We start from the raw sequence: 20,494 nt of genomic DNA, 5'->3' as shown, positions 1-20,494 counted from the left end.
ATATATATATATATATATATATATATATATATATATATATATATATATATATATATATATATATATATATATATATATATATATATATATATATATATATATATATATATATATATATATATATATATATATATATACATATAAGGACACCTTCTTCCCACAGTTCCCTGTACCAGAACAATCTAGTCTAGTGGTTCTTATGGCTCGTGTGTCAAAGTACCAATAAAGAGCATGTTATGTAACTGCTTTTACATTATCCAAACGGCTCAACAATGAACACTTTCCCTACAAACGTATTTAGTAATAAATATGCCAAGAAGATGTATTGGTGTATGACATGTGAGTAATGTGAGCTCTATGGAGTCAAATGAATGGATCCCTCCACAGGTAATAAAGGCATCGGGCTTTGATCAATAATGTCTTAACCTCAGGAGGGGAAATAATTACACATGCCCCTATCATGAACAACACAATCCCATGTAGATCCATCCGCATCATGATCACCAGAGCTGGTGCGAGCGTGGCCCAGAGCCCCCGCCCCTATGGGCTTACTCCCAAGCTTCTCATTATTGCATCCTTACTCCTTGATGTTCCATAATCCGCTGTCATCGGCTCCCCGACTGCTGGAGGCTGACAAAAGAAGAACAACATCCCAGAAATGTTGCTGTGCTCATGCAACGCAGTGGGGGGAGTACATGCAGGAACAATAAGGGGCTTGCAGAGCCGTAAATCTGCTAAACCCAGTCCAGGAAGTACATGAAATACATGCATGTCAGTAGCTGCCTGTGCTTCTCCACCCCTCTTATCATCATCTCCACATTTTTATCTCTGTTTGCTCTAATGTTCATTACTCCTCCTCCGTCTGACATGCTAATGTAATCGCAATGCCAATTATAATATGGTAGTATGCATCTGTCTATGAAGACACATGCGGGTAAATGCTTCGAGGATCACACTTTTTAATTATAAATTGCATACTTTCTAGCTGAAAAAAATGTAGATATGTGCAATAAATACATTTGACTGTTGCCTGGTGAGCACAAAGACCTTCATGATGTCACGCTACCAAGCTGAGGTCTATTTCAGATTAGATTATTTAGGATGCATCCTTCATGATATGTTAGGAGGTGTAGCAGCTGTTCTGTAAATAATTTTACGGAGGCGGATGTGGTACTTGATTTAATTCCACGGTCCAGGCTAAAGACCAAGAGGGACCAAGTCTCGGACCTGAACTCTGTGAAACAGCCTTCCCACAGGACATCAGACTTACAAGTTCCTCATCCTCTCTCTTACACTTTCAGAAAAATGTATTTTTAAGAGCACTTTTTCACTTGCCTTGTTTTTTTTTAAATGTTTTGATCTATGTGTGTTTCTCTTAAATTTGTTATGGTCTTTTATATCGTATTTCTCGACAGTTGCTATTCTGTAAAGCACTTTGTTTTTAAAAATCTATGGCCAGCCATCCAAAATCGTTCCCTTTTTTGTTATTGTTTGTTTATTTCGTTCCTTATTAGATACAAAAAAATGATCAGAGTCGATGGCCCTTACACCCATAGGTCACCGGTTTGATCCCCAACCTTGTAACATGCCAAAAGTGTCCCAGGGCAGGACACTGAACCTCACAAAGGCCCACACTGCCTTATCCACTCATAGAGCCAGTTGGGAGCTTGGATAAATGTGTAAGGTTGTATCAGGAAGGGCATCTCATCTAAAAACCTATGCCAAATCAATATGCAGAACACGACATTCATCCGTGGCTGCCCCCACAAAAAGAAGTAGTGTGAGTGGTATTCAATTTTAAACACGCATTTATTTTTTTCAAGTCACACTATGAGCAAAAATGTCCCTCTCCTCGTATGTGTTGAAAAAACTCTGTTTTTACCTTTATCATTCGTTTTTTAACAGATTAAATGGACTGTATTAATATTCTTGCACTATGATTAATGCAGGGATCAGGATGTCCCATTACACAAAGCGAGAGCTCGTCTCATGAGTTGAAGGAAAAAGAAAGTCACCAAATTCAGAGTTTCTGCAGCATATTAGATAAAGCTTCATTTCCTCCTAGTAAAACCAGCTGGTGCTGGAACCAGCCTGTTCTGGCAGACAAATATTCATTTTCACCTACATATAGTTATCAAAGAATCCAGAACGATCTCTGAGTATCGTCAAATACAGGTGCATGACTGTCCATTCTGCTTCAGGAATGACGCTTCCCATCATCCGTCTGTCCACTGTCCAGGTTAGAGGAGATATTAATTGTTACCACAGAAGCAGGTCCCTCCCTGCACTTCACATTTCCTGATTTAGGCATTGAGCTCTATGTATGAGTGAAGAACAAAGAAATAAAACTAAATGAAGAGTGAAAGTGCAGGTCCATTTCTCATCACCACAGAGACCATCAGAGCAGTTCATTAAAGATGGTAAAGTGCGACAGGGAAAATATTTCTGGGGTTGCATGTGTCTTATTCAGAGAAGCTTAGCCTTCCTTTAGATCAAGTCTCCAAAAAGTGCATTCACACATTAACAACTTACGCAGTAACGTTTTTTTTTTTTTTTTTTTTGGTTTTCTTTAATATCCAGTCCAGGATTATGTCGATTTGCACGCAATTTGTAACCTGAAATTCTCAGTATAAAGGTTCATGTCAACTTTTTCCTCATCTCTTGCTCCTATTTTGCCCGGTTCTTTTCTCCCTGCCTGCACTTTTTATCTCTCTTAAACCCTTTAGGCTATTTTCTTCAACTGCAGTTTTAGTGCAATTGATTATACCACCCTCCTCTTCACTATCACCCTTTCGCTGTCGGCAGCCCCAACACTCCCATGCACACTAATTTATCCTCCTTTCTTCTCACTGTGCTTCTGTGCTTGACTTTTCTGAGCATATTTCATCTCCCTTTGCAGCAGAGAAGAAGGGCACACATTCATATACAGTTCAAATCCTAAAAAAACAAGAGGCTCAAGCTCTTGGGAGAACATCCAAGAGACAATACACACTTAATAACATCCTTCCCATCCCCTCTCGCATCCACTGTGCCTCTCTCTCCTTCCCTCCCTCACACACATGTGCAGACCCCTCTCTCACACAGAAGTAGAGAGCAGCGAAGAGCAGGAGGAGTTGGGTGGCAAGAGGGAGGCAGGAGGGCTGTTGCTGATTGAACAAAGCCAGGGAAGGAGCGCGCAGTCCCGGGGAGAAGAGTAGCTGTGAAATGCCTCGAAGGGAGTCTGCCAGATACTCCTGCGGAGACTTGAAGGTAAGCCTCATGCACCGCTGATGGAGGGAAAAAAGGCAGAGGAACAGGCAGAGGAAGGAGATAAAGGAGAGGGGAGGCTTTTAAAGCCGCTGATGCATGATACAACTGTGGTACCACATCTGAGCTGCCCCCGTTATGTTTGACCGTGCCTGGCGTTGCATGCTGTATCTCATTGCAGAGTCAAAAAGCCCATCTGGAGTGGTTTACCAAGGGAAAAGTGTGCATTATCTGATGGGAGAAATCAAGAGAGTCAAATGAGACAATGAAAAATAGCAAGAGAAGGTGTGAGGTTGTTCAAATACTTCAGGAGCAAGTATTACTGAGAAAAAAGTAACTGGATTACCCTCCTCCATCAACTATAACCTCTATCATCACATCTTGCATCCGTCGTCTCATGTCACTGCAGAGCTTCATAGATCATCACCGTGCATCTCCTTTGCTCTCACGGCGGGGGCAGGGTAATCAAAAAGGCAATGAATTTCTCTGACGCAAGTGGAGAGGAGCCTGTCAACACTCCTGCTGTTTGTGCCTACTCGGGTGCTGTGCTGTATTTCTCTCAGTGCAATGCAGGAGTTTCAGAAGCGCAGCGGCGAGAGTAAACCTGAGGCGAGTGTGCATCTGTGAGTGACTTCGTGCATGTCTGTTTGGAGGATGGGATCCACGCAGCATGGCATGTTTATGCCAGGGCTGTATCTTTTTCTTAATATTTATGTATATCCTAAAAAGGTGGGAGAGATGGTGACAAATGCATTGCTAGCGATTGGCAGGACATGTGTAGATTTTGCAAAAGAATTGAGAGAATGATTGATATTGATCCCAATTAGAATTAGGATTAGTTTATTTGCACCCCCTTTTCTCCTTTGCTGTAGCTCAGGTCCATTGCACCCTCTATGACACAAAAAACGTGTTGTTGGTGCAAAACTTGAGTTCTAGCAGCTGTATTAACTAAGCACAGTTTTCCAAAAGCTCCAGTACACACTATTTTCCCCCTGTCATGAGGGAATATAGAAAAGGCTTGCTTTTAAGCGCAGTTTTGCACATCCCACATCAAGTAATTTAAACTCTATGCATGTAAAAAAGAGAAAAAAATGTTTTATTTCTTAATACCATACCTTCCTCCGACAAAAAGCCTGACCATTTCCTTATACTACTTTTTTATCAGTGTAATCCCAGGCCCTGCTGGCAGCCGGTCGGACCGTGATGGGCCATCCAAAGAGTGTAGGAAAAAGTGTGAACTGCTGAGATGTAATGCTTTTTGATGGATGGCCTTTTGACCTTTGTCAGTGGAATCACTGGAGCTGTAACTCACGGCTGAGTACCTTGGTCCCCTCCTGTTTGCCTATCATCCATGTCCTAATGTCCTAATAGTCAAAACAGGCCAAAGGGCAGATGTAATACTCTGCAGGATCTGAGACTCTCAAGAGAGAAGACACTGTGAATAATTAATTGGATCTGTTTAGTCAAGACTGTGTGTGTCTCTAGAGGATGCACAGAAAGCTCAGTTCTTCAAGTAGATCCACATTTTTAATACCGCAGCCGCGCATGTGTGTCAAAAGCTTAGCCAGGCATGAAGATTTTCTTCTTTTTTTTTGTCAGTGGAGCCCAGTGATACATTATTTTTCTTGGACCGTTGATATACCTAAATGCAAATTGCTTATATATGCGGCATCCTATTATTTATTTATTTATTTATTTATTTATTTATTTATTTATTTATTTATTTATTTTTCTTATACTTTCTCCTACAGCTGTAGCCTGCAGACTTGATTAAGAGCTGTGTTCATAATTTAAAGTCTTACACTTTGTGAGCGCTGTATGTATACAATATTGTGGGGTTTAAAGACGCAGGCAGCATAACAGTTTTCACACAATCTTACCTTCTCTCCAGGACAATCACTTAATCTATGGTTCCATAAGTCTGTAGCCCGTACACACTGGTGTGTGTCTACTGTATATTCGAGTTTCAGCTATAATCCCTGTACAAGATGTATAGTACAGCTCTCTCTCTCACACACACTGTTTCAGTTACAGCAGTGTATGTAATTCCTTTACAGTCCTGCCACATGTAAACCTTATACAACGTCAGGAAGATTTGTTCTTCCAGTCTACATGCAGCTCAAATAAAGAGTTGCCTTAGATTTGGTGGAGAAATGACTAGCTCAGGGATCTCCTCTTTGTTCTCTAGTTCCCTGTTTATCTAGCTCACCTATCCCAGCACAAACAGACATGAAAGTGCATACACACTCCCACACACATTCGAGCTCTAGTCATAAATAACAGCTGAAGACAGAAAAATACTGTTTTCTGGTAAATCCTGGAAACAGCATGATGGAAGAATCCAGCTGGATTCTAGACGGAAAAAGAAACATCTTTATATACAAATATATGATAAAAAAGAAAAATCATCTAGTTCTTTCCAGATCTAAAAATGAAGTAAATGAGACCTTAGTTGAACATCCATATAGTGGAGATATTACACCATGTTATTATTTATTTATAAAAACATTTAAAATAAAGATGAGCCAGAATGCAGAAGCAGCCAAGTACTTACTTCGATAAGAATTCAAAGGAGAAGAAGCAGCTAGGTGCTTCTAATCAAATACAGGAGATTAACTCAAAAACTGTATTAAAGTCAGAACAAGGCCAGAACATGCAATGCTCAGAAAAATCCCAATTAACCTAAGTTGTACATTTCAAACTCTACAGGTCTGAGTTACCATGTTGATTTTTAGGGAGAGGAGGCCTTTTTCCTGCCAGCCTTTCCAAACAGGCTGAACCTATCATGTCATAAACCTTAACATCTAACACTGCTTAAGTTTGAAAAGATTAATCTGGGAAAACGACAAGATGTCTGGAATAATGTCTTTTGGGAAGAAATTCAGCACCACTTTTGATAAAAATCAAACACAGCGTATTAAGAACATTATTTCATACCAACTGTTAAGCATGGCGGTGGGCAGTAATGATTTGGGCTTGTTTTGCAGCCACAGATTCTGGGCACCTTGTAGTTACTGAGTCAACCATGAATACCTCCTGAGGTAAAAAATATTCTGGCATCAAATGGAAAACTATCCTATCATGGCTAAAGTTTTGTCAAAATTTGGTCTCACAGCTGGACAATAATACCAAGCATGCCTTAAAATTTTGATAAAAAAAACAATTGAAAAATAATCTGTTCTTTCGTTTGAAGTCTTCACTTCAACTTGATGGTAATGTGGTGTTGGATGCTCGCAAACCTGAACTAAAGCAACTTAGCAAAGAAGAATGTTTGCTAATGCTTGATAATGATGTTTGATATTTTAAGTCAGCGTGGGAGACAAATAATGTTAGTCGCTGCTCAGGAAAGTTCAATAAATGATTGAATTATGGGGTGTGCATGGGTTGTTTATCCTATTCTGGTCCTTCATTTTGGCTCATTATTTTGAAGATTAAATATCAACACAGTGTGCTATGTTCTGTGTTGTTGTTCATCTGGTGCCTGATTTATTTCATTTCCAGATCTGGTATTTTAAGATCAGATGTAAAAGAGGGTGCACTTTGTGTTTGTCCCATGATTACCTAACAGGAATTATGTTAATAACGAGCATTGGAGTCAATCTGAAAGATGCACTGATGTCTCACGTCTAGCTGATAAGCATTCAAACCAAACCAGTTCACTATTGTTCTTGGTGTCTTGTGTAACAGAATGCCGTCCACATACCTGATACATATATACCTCCCTTTATTTCTGTTGACAGATTTATATCTGATCTTAAAACAAACAAAGAAAAAAAAACATATATATATATAGACATGTATTTCCATGTCTGTAATTCAATTCAATTCATTTTATTTATATAGTATCTATTACAATACACGTTTCTAGGCACTTTCCCAAGACCCAGAACATGACTCCCAAAAAATTATTACATAAACAATGGCAGGTAAAAACTCCCCTTTAAGAGGGAAGAAACCTTGAGCAGGACTTGGCTCATACAAGGGGGCCTCCTTCCAAAGGCCAGCCGAGTAGAGCAGGAAAAGGGAGAGAGAGAATAAAGAACAGAGAGAGGAGAGGCACAGATATATTGTCAATGGTATAAAAGACAAGATACATTAGTATTAATTATCCATGGGCAAGAGAAGTAGGTTCTATGTACAGTACATACTACTGATACAAGGTAGTTGGTGTACTACAGGGATGACTATATAAACGGGTGTAGACAGCAAACACTGACGTGGTCAGAGGGTGGGACTGCGGGTCAGGATGCCGGCAGATATCCAACAGACATCTATATAGACAGATGGAGGTAAACGCTGGGATGGTCAGAGGGGGGGACTGCAGGTCAGCATGCAGCTCTGGAAGCTCCTGCCTGGAAACATGTACAGAAGAGAAAAAGACCAGTACAGAAAACTACAAGAACAATGGAGCGCAATTATGGGTACAAGACACTTCCTATCAATAACTGTGGATTGAGCTGAAGAAAGGAAAGGCAAGAGGAGGAGAGCATAAGGAGAGAAGGGCACCACTCAGTGGATCATGTTGGTGTCCCCCTCCAGTCTATATCAGCATATCTATGACAAAGCTGTTTAAGACTAGCTGCTCTAGTCTTGTCCTGCACCTGCAGTTATAACTACTACCCTAACACACTAGAGGTTACACTTATTAGAGGCTTTACTAAACATAAACGTTTTAAGTTTGGTTTTAAAGGTGGAGGTGGTGTCAGCCGCCTTAAAGGAGCCGTCTGTAAGAAATGGCCAAAACTGGTACTGCAGTCACTTTCAAAATATTGTTGAGCGGCGTGTACCCTCCCCCTCCTCCCCCCGACCAGAGGTTGCCAGGTAGGCTGCAGAATGCAGCAGGAACGTAGGCTGCCATGGCTGTGATAATTAGAGCCGAGCTGGCAACCCGGATGCCGAAACAATACTGACTTGGTGATTGGGAGATAGGTGGAGGGTGGAGCTTCAGAAACAATACTGACTTGGTGATTGGGAGATAGGTGGAGGGTGGAGCTTCAGGCCAAAACAAAAAATGACAACATAAACATCAGTTGAGGGCTGCAACTCCTCTTTTTAAATGGGAATATCCTGGCTTGAGTGCTGTTGTCAGTGACATAAGTATTTGAAATGAACATGATTTTTAAATGTCTGTTGACATATCGGGGTCATTTTATGATTCGTTTTATTATTGCTCTTACATACAGCTCCTTTAACCCAAATTGGAAATCTCACAGGATTTCTGCCCTTCAATGTCTCCCACTCTTGGTGATATCTCCCATTGTCAGTTGTGGGACTTCCAACCCGTACTCAGCATCTATATTCTGATGCATTATTCCAGCTACTTGGTTGTGGTGTTCCATATATACCTTATTTATCAGCATCGTATGTCCAGCTAACATGTGCTGGACATTCTCTGGGGTGTCTTTGCACAGTCTGCAGCTGGGGCCTTTTCTGGTGTGGTAGAGCCTGGCCTTTATCACGCTTGTGTTCAAGGCATGATCCTTTGCTGCTTTGATTATTACCCCAGTGAGTCTTTCAGACCAGTCTTTTCCAGTCACTGGTAGGACGTGTCAATGTCAGCCACTTCTTCATTCTGTTCATGATACAGGCTTCTCTTTTCTTGATTATTCCTCTGCTCTCTTCTTCCTCCTCACTGGATTTATGCTGCTTGAGACATTCATTTAGCAGTTCATCTTTGGGGATCATTTTCTTTACGTATTTCTTAATCTTTGTATTGTTTCATCCTCGATGGGGGATTTGATGCTGACCAGTCCTCCTTCCTCCTACTAGGCCAAGGACTTGTGTGTAGAGTCTTGTGGTGTTGGACTTTGGGTGAATTTCTCCATGCATCATGTTAAGTTCTCTTGTTCTGGTATCTCTTGTTTTGACATCAGTGGCTTCTAGGGGTGTAACAATATATCGTGCCACGAAATTTCAAGATACAAAAACGTCACTACACGTGTCGTGGAGGTGACAAACTGTATCGCGATATTGGGTTATTAATATTAATCTATTGTGTTGACTAGTAACGCGCAGCGTATTTGTGCCGGCCGCGCCTCGACCCGCGGACCAAATTCTTACTCCGCTCAGAAGAAACTAGTACCGTTTTGTGGTCCCGATCACGGGACTCTTGCGGGGTTTTGAGCTCTGAACCTTTACTTATGTAAGGCTGGTGTAGAGTTAAGTCTTACCTTATTAAATTAAACCTTTTTCGCGTCGTGAGTAGGATAAACACGGGGACAACTTTTAGAACATCCACACTGCACCTAGTGCCGTACTGTGGCGTATCACTCCGCCCAATCTAAAACAGACTAATCACTACAGATAAACTGACTAGTGTCATTATAGTCCCTGATTTACATCAGAATATAAAGAATACATTTATAAAATAATGAATCCTGAATCACCAAAATAACCTTCTTAACAAAAATAAATCTCCTCTTACACTTATAAGGTGAGCATGAATCAATCTTTTTTATGATGTAAAATTGTATGTATTTATTTACTTTTATTTATTTATTTCATTTTAGTTGTTAAATTTCTGGAAAAGAAAAAAGTCAAATCATACATGAGAAAACTATTCAGTTTGTGGCAAAATATTTGTACTTGTATGAAACTGAAGATGCATAATGCAAACCTGACATTTACTTTTAGTTCAGTTTGTGGAAAATGGTTGGCCTGGCTTTCTCTTTAAAACTTAAACAGTTATAAAGCATTACAAACTGTAACAATAGGGCAAACATACAGTATTGTTTTGTATTTTGTGTCTTTCAAATAAAAGAAATTTTTTTCCAGTCATATGTTCCTCATTCAAGGTTGTTAAAAAAATACTGCTATAATATCGTATCATTATCGTGACCTCAATATCGTGTATCGTACCGTATCGTGAGATTAGTGTATCGTTACACCCCTAGTGGCTTCCATCTCTTCCTGTGGCAAAACTATTATATCAGCTGGGTACATGATTACTGTGGCTAACATGAACATCTGATATGTTGCCCTTTGGTAGTATGAACCCCTCGGTTGTGATCTGTTTTTTCCTCTTTGATACCATCAAGTGCATTTCTCCAGTGGAATGGTAGTCAGCTTTATATCATCCATGTAGAGGAGGTGACACATGATTGCTGTTCTTTTGAATCAGTATCCATAAGCACTGTGATGATCTGGCTGAAAGGGTTTAGCCAGATGCATAACAGCCCTTGGTATATACCACACTTGATGGTGAATTATGCAATTGGATTTGAGTTTCCCTCTACAGTACTCTTCCAGAGTTTCATCAAGTTCTTGATGAAGGCTCTCTGTGTCCAGATTGTGATGTAGACCTCTGAGCTTTCCATAATCCATGTATGTGGCGTTGAATTGTTTGCTTTATTATAGACGATCCAGTCAGTGCACAGATTGGTTTGCCTTATCTTACAATCTTTGGCTATTGTCCTGTCAACCAGTATTTGGTGCTTGGCTTCTCTGGTGTTTCCCTTTTGGATTGCATTTGTGTCTGGAGCCATACAATATGCCTACTTATGCAACTGTTACAATGCCTGGCAGGAGCTTCCGTATTGTGCAGAGGCATGTGACTGGCCAGTGGTTGGATAGGATTACCCTTTTCTGGAAGTCCTTTATGATGAACATGGGGCAGCCTTGGGTTAACCATTTTGGATGGGTCCCATCTATCAGCAGCTGATTCATGTGTGTTCTTAGGTGCTCATGGGTAGTGATTAATTTCTTCAGCCAGTAGGTGTGTACTGTATCATGTCTGGACCTGGTGCTTCCAACTCTTCTAATTTGAGACCTTTTCTTGAATGTCTGCCATTGGAGTGGGTAAGTGGTTCTTAATATCGAAGCCTGCTGTGGAGCATCAGTGTTGCCTTTTTCTTCCATATGTTTTTCCAGTACCTTTTGGTTTCAGCCTTGGGTCGATCGATTCTCATGCTATTACCGGGCTACTGAGAGTGCACTTAGCATCTGACTGGTTGTAACTGGGAGGGAAATTACCCCAAAAATCATACCTTCATTTGGTTCGGTTAATTTTCACACTGTACATTTGAAAGCAGACCAAACTGACTGGACAAAACAAACAACAACAGTTACAAAAGCTGTTTTGTCAATGAGCATTGACCAGGAATAAAAACAAGTATGAGGAAGATGAAAACATGGTTCATTGAGTGGCCAAGACTGAAAATGAAAATCCATCCCCTTCAGCTGGTTTGTTCACTACAAAAACAAACATGGAGCAACACCAAATGTACTATGCCCAGCCTTCGGGTTTTCTGTTTTACTTCGGTGCACAAAATTCTTGATGCTTGTGGGTGAATGGCTCATACGTCCAACACAAGTGGGCCATAAGTTATGCGCCCATTGACACATGTTTACACAAATTACTTGTAAGTTACTCATGATACTCCTTCGGCAGGAGGGTCCCCCCTTATGAGCCTGGTCCTGCTCAAGGTTTCTTCCCTCCTAAAGGGGAGTTCTTCTTGCCACTGTTTGGCTTAAGGCTTTTCTCCCACTAGGGGAGTTTTTACCTGCCATTGTTTATGAAATAATTGCTCGGGGTCATGTTCTGGGTCTAGAGCGCCTAGAGACAACATTTGTTGTATTAGACGCTATACAAATAAAATTGAATTGAATTGAATGAGTCTAAATACATCTAGATATTGCCTATCATACCCGTACCCTTATCATACCATTATTTGTACCGACAGCAATGTGCCTTGAACCTATGTGTAGTTCATGTAATCGCTGCTACTTGTGATTTTGCCACCAAAAGGATATCTGTAAACATTTGCCATACAGCTCGCATGGCATGGATTGGTTGGTTTCACTGACATGAGGTGTGCATGTTCCTGTCGGTTTCTCAGGTAACATCATGCTGTGCAGTATACGGAAAGGTAGCTTGAAAAGTGTAACAGAAAGATGATTGGTCAGAGAGTTTGATTCCTTGGTTACAGATTCTGGGTTTTTGTTCTCAGATTTTGTATGTTTATTCTGAGATTTTGGGTTTTGGTTTACAATACATTTGGCAGTCAACTGAAGCCATATTGGTTTTTCACACAAACATTGGGCAGCCCAATATGAGCAGCAGGCAAGGCAGCTACTGCCCTCTACGCCATGAACATGTAATCTCTTTGGTTCACGTCCAGTCTTTACTTTGCTGGATAGTCCATTTGTATTCCAACTGTAAGCCAACCATTCCAGGATTCACAAACCAGCAAACCAAGACCCACATTTACGTGTATGTATGTATGTATGTATGTATGTATGTATGTATGTATGTATGTATGTATGTATGTATGTATGTATGTATGTATGTATGTATGTATGTATGTATGTATGTATGTATGTATGTATGTATGTATGTATGTATGTATGTATGTATGTATGTATGTATGTATGTATGTATGTATGTATGTATGTATGTATGTATGTATGTATGTATGTATGTATGTATGTATGTATGTATGTATGTATGTATGTATGTATGTATGTATGTATGTATGTATGTATGTATGTATGTATGTATGTATGTATGTATGTATGTATGTATGTATGTATGTATGTATGTATGTATGTATGTATGTATGTATGTATGTATGTATGTATGTAAGTATGTATGTACATAATGTTACGCATTAATATTGAGTGAAATGGTAAACTTATGTAATATTCCGGACATTCTTGCCATATTTTCCATGGGTATCACATCAGGTCTACATTACTGTTAATATTATAACTATTGTGTACATTACAGATGTCAACAGGGATTTCTTCTGCAAGTAATAGTGCCTTAAGCGCATCACAACCAGTATCCAGAGAATGCACTCTCAGCTGCCGTAGTAGACCACATTAGAGTGGATTTTCAGCATGTAAGTTTTGAGTCATAATCTTCCCAGTTCTGAGTTGGTATGTGCTGACAATAATGAAGGAGGATCCTCAAAGGGACAAGTACTGGGACATACTGAAGCATGTCAGGAATTCCAATCAGGATCATTTGACCTTTGCCTCCCTCAGCTTTTACCATGCACTGTCTGACTCTCATACATGCAACCCAATCCCTCGAGTATTAACGAAAATTAATAAATTTTATGCCAAAAAAATAGAAGATATATTTTGGTGCAGAATAGTTGTGTCCTTCTTGCAGATCTTATTTGTAAACAATAAAGTAAAATGGAGTTTGGGAGCACATTTCCACCCACTCAACCTCACACGTCGTCTCTTATGCTGCCAGCCAGCATGGTTGAAGAGGGTGTTAGGCATCTCCTGTAGGTGTTAGGTTTTAATCCCATCTGCTCCCACTTTAAGAGCAATGTGAAATCATAGGCATCTACACCCCCCTCCCCCCAAAAGATAATCTCTTATTTTAGGAGGAGGAACAAATTCCAGCAATCTGTAACAGCAGTTCTAGTTTAAATACTTTTTTGAAGGATGTACTTTGAGAAAGGAGACTGAACAGGGAGGATGTATTCCAGTGTGCATGACAGGGAGACAAAGAGAGAAATGGATGCATCATTAAGGAAATTGTTTGGTTTTTGTCCATGTGACTTGAAAGTCTCTGTGTAGCAACAGCAGGGCTGAAGAGAAGGTCACCCATGAGAAGGAGACAACGGCATACACTCAGCTCACTATCGGGGATGATGGGAAAATGGTAGAGTGATGTAAGTGTGTGCCTAGATCTGTGTGCGCATGAGAGCCAAACTGGCCGAGGACGTCTTTAGTCATTTGACCCACCCGGCCTAAAAGTGTCATAAGTGGGCAGAGATAGGAGTGATGCTATTTAATTTTATGAGCCAATCTCAGCCTGGAAATAATCATGACAGGTCCAGTAACCATAACTCAAAGGGAGGAGTGGAGGAAGATGGGGAATCAAAGAACTAGAAATTTCTAATTCTTCCACAGCTGCACCACAGAAGCTACAAGGACTGTAAGAGTGTTGATACTGTATCTATCTCATGCAATGCTTCTGCAAACATAGTTGGGGAACCATAAAAGCCAGAAAGACATTTGTCTTTTCTATTGTTGCTTTTCTTCCTCTTTTCTCTCCCTCTCTGTTTTCTATTTTCTTTTCATCTCTCTCTATTGTGTGCTCCATAAATAAACAGAAAATTACATGCCATGACCTCAAAATGTATGGATGAGTGCCCACTAATGGTACAATTTGTTTAACATAGGGATACTGCTGAGTTTGTGTTCTTTCACTGCCATTTGTAAATCTGCCATGCTCAGAGGCCGACACTTTCAAAAGTGAGTGGCACACTCTGCAAGGTGGGAGTCATATTTGTATAAGGCATGCATTTTCCATATATTTATAAAAATGAGTACTGACTTGCTATCCCTTAAAAGTTGCGTAGCTCAGCATTTGTAAGCATATCTGTGAAGAATTCCGGTAATTCCTTTCCGCCACAGATGCAAAAAAAAAAATAGAAAAAAGAAAGAAGTAAGGAAATTGATTAGCTGCATATATGGACAGGTACATTTTAAAACACAGAAAGCAATAGTTTCAACTATTCCGATGTGGTGAGAATAATAATTCAAGTGCTCAGTTTGTCTTGTCTTGTTTATAGATGAAAAAAAAGTCTGTTTCGTAATTGGTTGTCTCAATTACAAACCAGCTTGCAGCATATTTGTGTTCTGCACATGTAGAAAAGTAAAGTCCAAATTAATGTAATACAGACCCTAGAGGAAATGTATCACACTTTCGACAGGTTAGAAAGAAAACAGGAGAATTTTTCTGGCTTCTGTTCAGATTATTGTCTACAGTGTGCAGTGTCAGCAAATACAGAAAATAAATGTACTGAAGATATCCCTTAGGAAGCAAGTTCCATGGTTTCCTTGTACCCCTTGGCATCAAGCACAATGAGTGCTCTTGTTATCGGGACATAAACACAATTCGGCCAAAGCATCCTGCCACTCTCCTGGTAACAAGATAAATCCTTGTTACCCTCTTAAAGCGCCGAGATAAAACACCCAAGCTGGTATCTGTGTTCGAACACCTCTCATTTGGGCTTGTTGAATCCACTGCAAACTGACACCGTAGCTACAGGCTTGTTGAAAATACACACAGGTCTGGAGTTCGCAAATCTCCAGGGTGTCATGTTTAATTCATGAGAGAGACCTACAATCAGTCAGAAAGCGAGAGCTTGCAATCCTTACAATATATTCTGCAAGGTTTTGTGAAGGCTTTGTGTGTACGTCCCCCGTCCCTCCTGCACAACCGTCTCCCTGTCTTATTCCTGCTCAGATGCTCGTCACGTCACTCTGCCCTTTGCTTTGGACCATCAATGTCAACACGACATTCCTGTGTGGATCTCAGTTGTGACGTGTTCCTCTCACTTCCCCATGCAACGTGCTTGCATTCGTTGTTCTCGTCAGTGATCAAATAGAGTAACATCAAAGAAAAGATGACACAGAAATGTCAAAAGTTGTTGAGGTCATGATGCAGTGGCAAAGAAAGCCGTTTTTATTTGCTCGGCTCAATACACGGCCCGGCTCATTCAATTGTGCTTTAAAACAAAAGCAGGAGGATTTTCAAGCGACATCTGGATACTTTATAAGTTAACTTCCTGTTGTGGAGCTCTGGAGGTGTTGAGACGGTGCTAAAATTAAAATCATGTCATGAATGCCCCCCCCCCACCCACCTCGCCCACAACAAAACGCACACTCCCATCCACACTCTTTTATAATCGCAGTTATCAAATTCCACTTCATTCAGGACACCCTTTCTACTTCTGCTGTCACGTTGGCCCTCACATAACAGATGTTTAAAAATATCATTTTCAGCATACAGCTCAGACGCAGAGAAAATGCTCACATTATAGAGTAGACTGTCAGCACGTCATCTGATCGCTCCATTTGAGCTAAAAACAGCCACAAAGATAATATTCACACTTTTTTTAAATATTGGATTAAATGTAAAGTGAAGGTAGGCTAGATTGTCAGTGACAGTATTTATTTATTTATTTTTCATTTTGAAATAACTACATTTGATGGAAGAAAGGATTTGGGATTGGTGCAAGAGTCGTATGCTTCTATACAGAGAGTTGTGTTTGTATTTGTGCATGTAGGCACATCCTATTGGAGTGACCAGGAGGGTTATGGTTATGAGAAACCTGCTCTGTGTGTGTGTGTGTGTGTGTGTGTGTGTGTGTGTGTGTGTGTGTGTGTGTGTGTGTGTGTGTGTGTGTGTGTGTGTGTGTGTGTGTGTGTGTGTGTGTGTGTGTGTGTGTGGGTGTGAGTGTGTCATCGTTAAAAATGCTACAGCTGAGACTGCATCATTATACCGCCAAATTAACCACCAACAGACCCAGAGTCTCTTCTCATGTGATGCAATACTGCTCCTATGTCACAAGTCATACTAGACTACGATAATGAGGTAATAGTTTCATATTTTTGTGTAACTACTTTCTCGGGTGTTGGTTCTTTGCCACTTATGTTTAAAAAGAATTTCTTCCAAAATAGTATTGGACATCTCGTTCAAATAGTCATCTCCAGTGTCAGTCCGATGCAGGGTTGGGATTTGGTAGCAAAAGCTCATAACCTGATCCATGAGGCAGTGAAACTATAGGTGTAATACAAAGAATATCTTTTACTCAGGAGAGTCACTCTTCTTTTGCGACAGAATGCACCAAATTCTCTGGATCTTTTCACTGTGTTTCAGCGTGAGTAACCAACCACAGACAATGTAAAGTTGGTCCCTTTGTCTGTGCTGTGGCTTTCTTTGACTGACACATACCATTACAGGACCGGCAGGTCCTGTGTTCGGTAATCTGAATAAGAGACAAAAGCATGTAAACAGATTCTGATTGATTCTTTCTCGACTCCGTCTCTGAGGGAAATACTGGTAACATTTTATGAAAATTACACATCTTCAGAACATTGGCATGAAATTTGTACTTTTCAAACCAGTGAACCAAAAGAAAATTAATTTTGTTTAAGGTATGTCTTTGTCTCAGGAGCAAATCCTTGTGAGATGGCACTGCAGAATACCTCTACAGCAATAACTAAATATATGACCCGTGTAAAGTTAGATACAAGGGAATTTCTATATTTATCCATTAGTCAACTTACCTCTGGCATTAAAATCATTCAGAAAAAAATCATAATTTACTTTTATTGGTCGACAAAAACATTCACAGCACTTAGGAGACAGGGAAGTCTCATTTCATTTATTACCTCAATATTGTGAAGGATATTTGGAGCATCAAGAGATTGGAATCAAAATATAAAAGAATAATGTGATCTATGGGTGATGCTACAGCCAGTATGTCCATGTGGGCCCTATCTGAGTTAAAAGTGGGCTATTTGGGTACACTATGTGCTTGGGCTCGAAATGAGCAAATTACATGGGTCATATAGGGTCTCAGTATTATGGGCCCCAAATAGAAGCCAATGTTGACTAAAAACATATGTCCCATGAGGGATACGTGTGGACCAAATGGGCTAAGAGGGTAGGACATTTCTTGTTCAAGAAACATTTGGTTTTAAACTCTCTATGTTGGGGCAGATCTAAAAATCAAGTGGATTCCAGTCAGAGTCCATATGGGCAAACACAAACAGGGCCACATGGAACCTGTGGACAAACCCACAGGGGACCGTACTTCAGTCCACTTTCTGGTTAGGTATTTCTTCCAACATGTATACAAGCCAACATATAAATGTGTTTTCACAACAGAGCTCTTTCCTTTGCTTTAGTTGAGAGCTCTAGTTTATTGGGGCCGGTGTGAAAGCTCTTCCAAACTTTGATCCATGGGTCTCGGGTAGCTTGGAAGTGAATCCTACAGACGCAATTGACTTTTGGAGATCAGTCCGATGTTTCACCGATGGTGAAATATTTCATCATCCAAGAGATGTATGACTCAGTTGTATTGAATAAATAAATAAATAAATAAATAAATAAATAAAAATATACTAACAGCACATACTGGATGTTGGTTAAAACTGAGAAAAAATACATCTTAAAGCATGAAAATATAGTGTTGTTCCTCAAGTTTATTATTAAGCTGCCAGAATATTCAAAACTACTTTATGAATCCACACACATTCCTGGATTTATCTGTATGACAAAACTCAGAGATGTCATAGAAAAAAAACCCCGACTTTGGGTAGATGAAAACATCATATGTCAGTACGCCCTCACAGGTTTCTGTGAGTTCTGATAATATTGTGTGACAAATATTGGCATGTTGACGAATTGAAGAAATTCAAACAGCAGACTGAAAAAGTAATGTAATGTAAAAAGCTATTCATAAAACAAACCTAACTGCACAAAGATGAAGGATGTGGTCATGAAATGATGGGTTTGAAAGGCTAAAGGCCTTAAACAAAAATAAATGTTTTACGTATGTGATTTGATAGCATAGTTAAGATCTTTATAAGATCTTTATTTTTGGTTATTTCAGTTGATTTTGAACACAATACAAATACAAACACTTTAAAACTTCAAATAAATGACTTTTCTTTTCTTTTGTCCCACAGGTAAGCTTCAGCTGAGGATGGCAGGAGATTCTCGAGTCCTCATGGACCACAATATGGAGATAGGAGTAACACCTTCACAGGTAAACATTCCCAAACTGTGCATCACACGCATAACTGAGTAAGATGTGACAAGAGAGAGCATTTATTCACACATACTGTGAATAAAGAACACATCCAGTGATGAGAAAGGTGCATCATGACAGAGCTCTGAAACAGATATGACAAACAACCCCCCCCCCCAAAAAAAAAAAAACTGTCTTGGATTTTACAACCAGCCATAAAACAGCATATATAAACAGTTAAACATGTATTATTCACCGTAACTTAAAGCTGACAAGAAGAAACCCAAGTATCTGATCCATGTTCTGGGTCTCTGGAAAGCGTCTACAGACAACTTCTGTTGTAATACACGCTATATTAAAAAAAATGAATAAAATTCTATTGAATTATCTTTGGCTGCATTTGTGCAGTAGGTCCTGCTTACTCATTCTGATTCAATACTCATATCCATTTATCTTAACGAGCTGCTAACATCAGATTTTAAAGGTGAACTGTATCAGATATCTATGTTTACACTGGTTTCCACCTAGGGAATCTATATGCCAGGTAGAGGGGCTTAGATAACAACCTGGAAAATGTTAGGCAGAAAGAAAAACTGGCACTATTTTCAAATAAGGCAACTGAGTGAAATGAGCACACATAAATGTAGGCTACTATAGTATAAAGGGCTATTTCAATCACTACATTGACCCCACTTCCTCAATGTTCCACAGTAAATGTGACTTTTTAGTACTGTGCTGTCAGCTGGTTTAGTAAAAGTTAACATTTACAGTCCACCGTGTTGCTCTTGAAGTTGTTAAAGGACACAACAGATGGTTTTATCCAAGTTACAGCATTCTTGGTGGCTAGTAAAGGATTAGCCATGTTTTAAAGAGGAGAAGAAAAAGGACAACCTGTCCACCTGCGTTTATGTCACTCATCACAGTCAAGAATTATAAGTTTCATGAATGTGGAAAATCTGATCTGTCCACTTAGACCAGTCACATCTAATTCACATCTAATTCACATCTTTTGAGGCCTGGAACTCCTGAATGCAAATGCCAACAAGAACACTATTTACCCAGACCACATGAAATGCTTTTGAACCCAAGGTACCTTTTCAGGGTTCTTGTTGGAGGCAGTTCTATTCCCAATTTTTGGTCTATTCTAATTTGTCTCCCAACGGTAGGAACTTCATATTACTGCTTTTATAGGGCCCTTTTAGCTCCTCCTCCAGAGTAAGGGCTTCCACAGAATGAGGCTAACCATCTGTGATGCATCCGTATGATGACTAATCAAACGGTGTACTGACTGATCCAAACAATATTTGTATACATCTGTTCAACTTATGAGTGACTCACTCGTGACTAGAAAAAAATAAATAAATCAAGGCTGCTTTTCAACCACAATGGTATGTTGTCCTTCGAAATTTTCCCCTCTCCCAATAGACTCCAGATGGCCCTGAGAACTGTTTGGTCCAAATGTCAAAACACATATATGCTCTTACATCAGATGGTGGAGTAACCTGTTTTTCTCCAAGCTAGTGTGAACATATGGCACCTGAGCAAACCTGACCAGAGAAGCTAAATGAGAGACACCACCTCAGGCTTTCGACTGCCAAACAGAAACAGGGAATGAATTTGTTTATGGACCATCAACCCCCAGGGACCATACTGATCACAGAGGATGTGCAGCATTTCACAAGACAACTCAGTTAGACTGAAGAAACAGTTATATGCATTAAATAGTATTATTCTGTTTA

The 20,494-nt window shown here is 39.9% G+C and overlaps 1 protein-coding gene across 2 annotated transcripts in view; it reads left to right on the top strand.

The window, feature by feature from the left end:
* Positions 1-3,096: 3,096 nt before the first annotated feature.
* kcnj5 (potassium inwardly rectifying channel subfamily J member 5) overlaps positions 3,097-20,494 on the top strand; it is a 34,433-nt gene continuing 17,035 nt past the window's right edge. For both annotated transcript variants that reach the window (XM_061719033.1, XM_061719032.1), the window contains exons 1-2: positions 3,097-3,249; positions 18,694-18,773. In XM_061719033.1, coding sequence (XP_061575017.1) covers positions 18,711-18,773 — 63 coding nt within the window. In that variant the 5' untranslated portion in view covers positions 3,097-3,249; positions 18,694-18,710. The remainder of the gene's footprint in view (positions 3,250-18,693; positions 18,774-20,494) is intronic.

This window comes from Cololabis saira, chromosome 4 (assembly GCF_033807715.1).
Source record: "Cololabis saira isolate AMF1-May2022 chromosome 4, fColSai1.1, whole genome shotgun sequence".
Classification (NCBI taxonomy): Eukaryota; Metazoa; Chordata; class Actinopteri; order Beloniformes; family Belonidae; genus Cololabis; species Cololabis saira.
The sequence above is the reverse complement of the archived record's forward strand: the minus strand, read 5'-3'. Positions and strand labels throughout refer to the sequence as shown.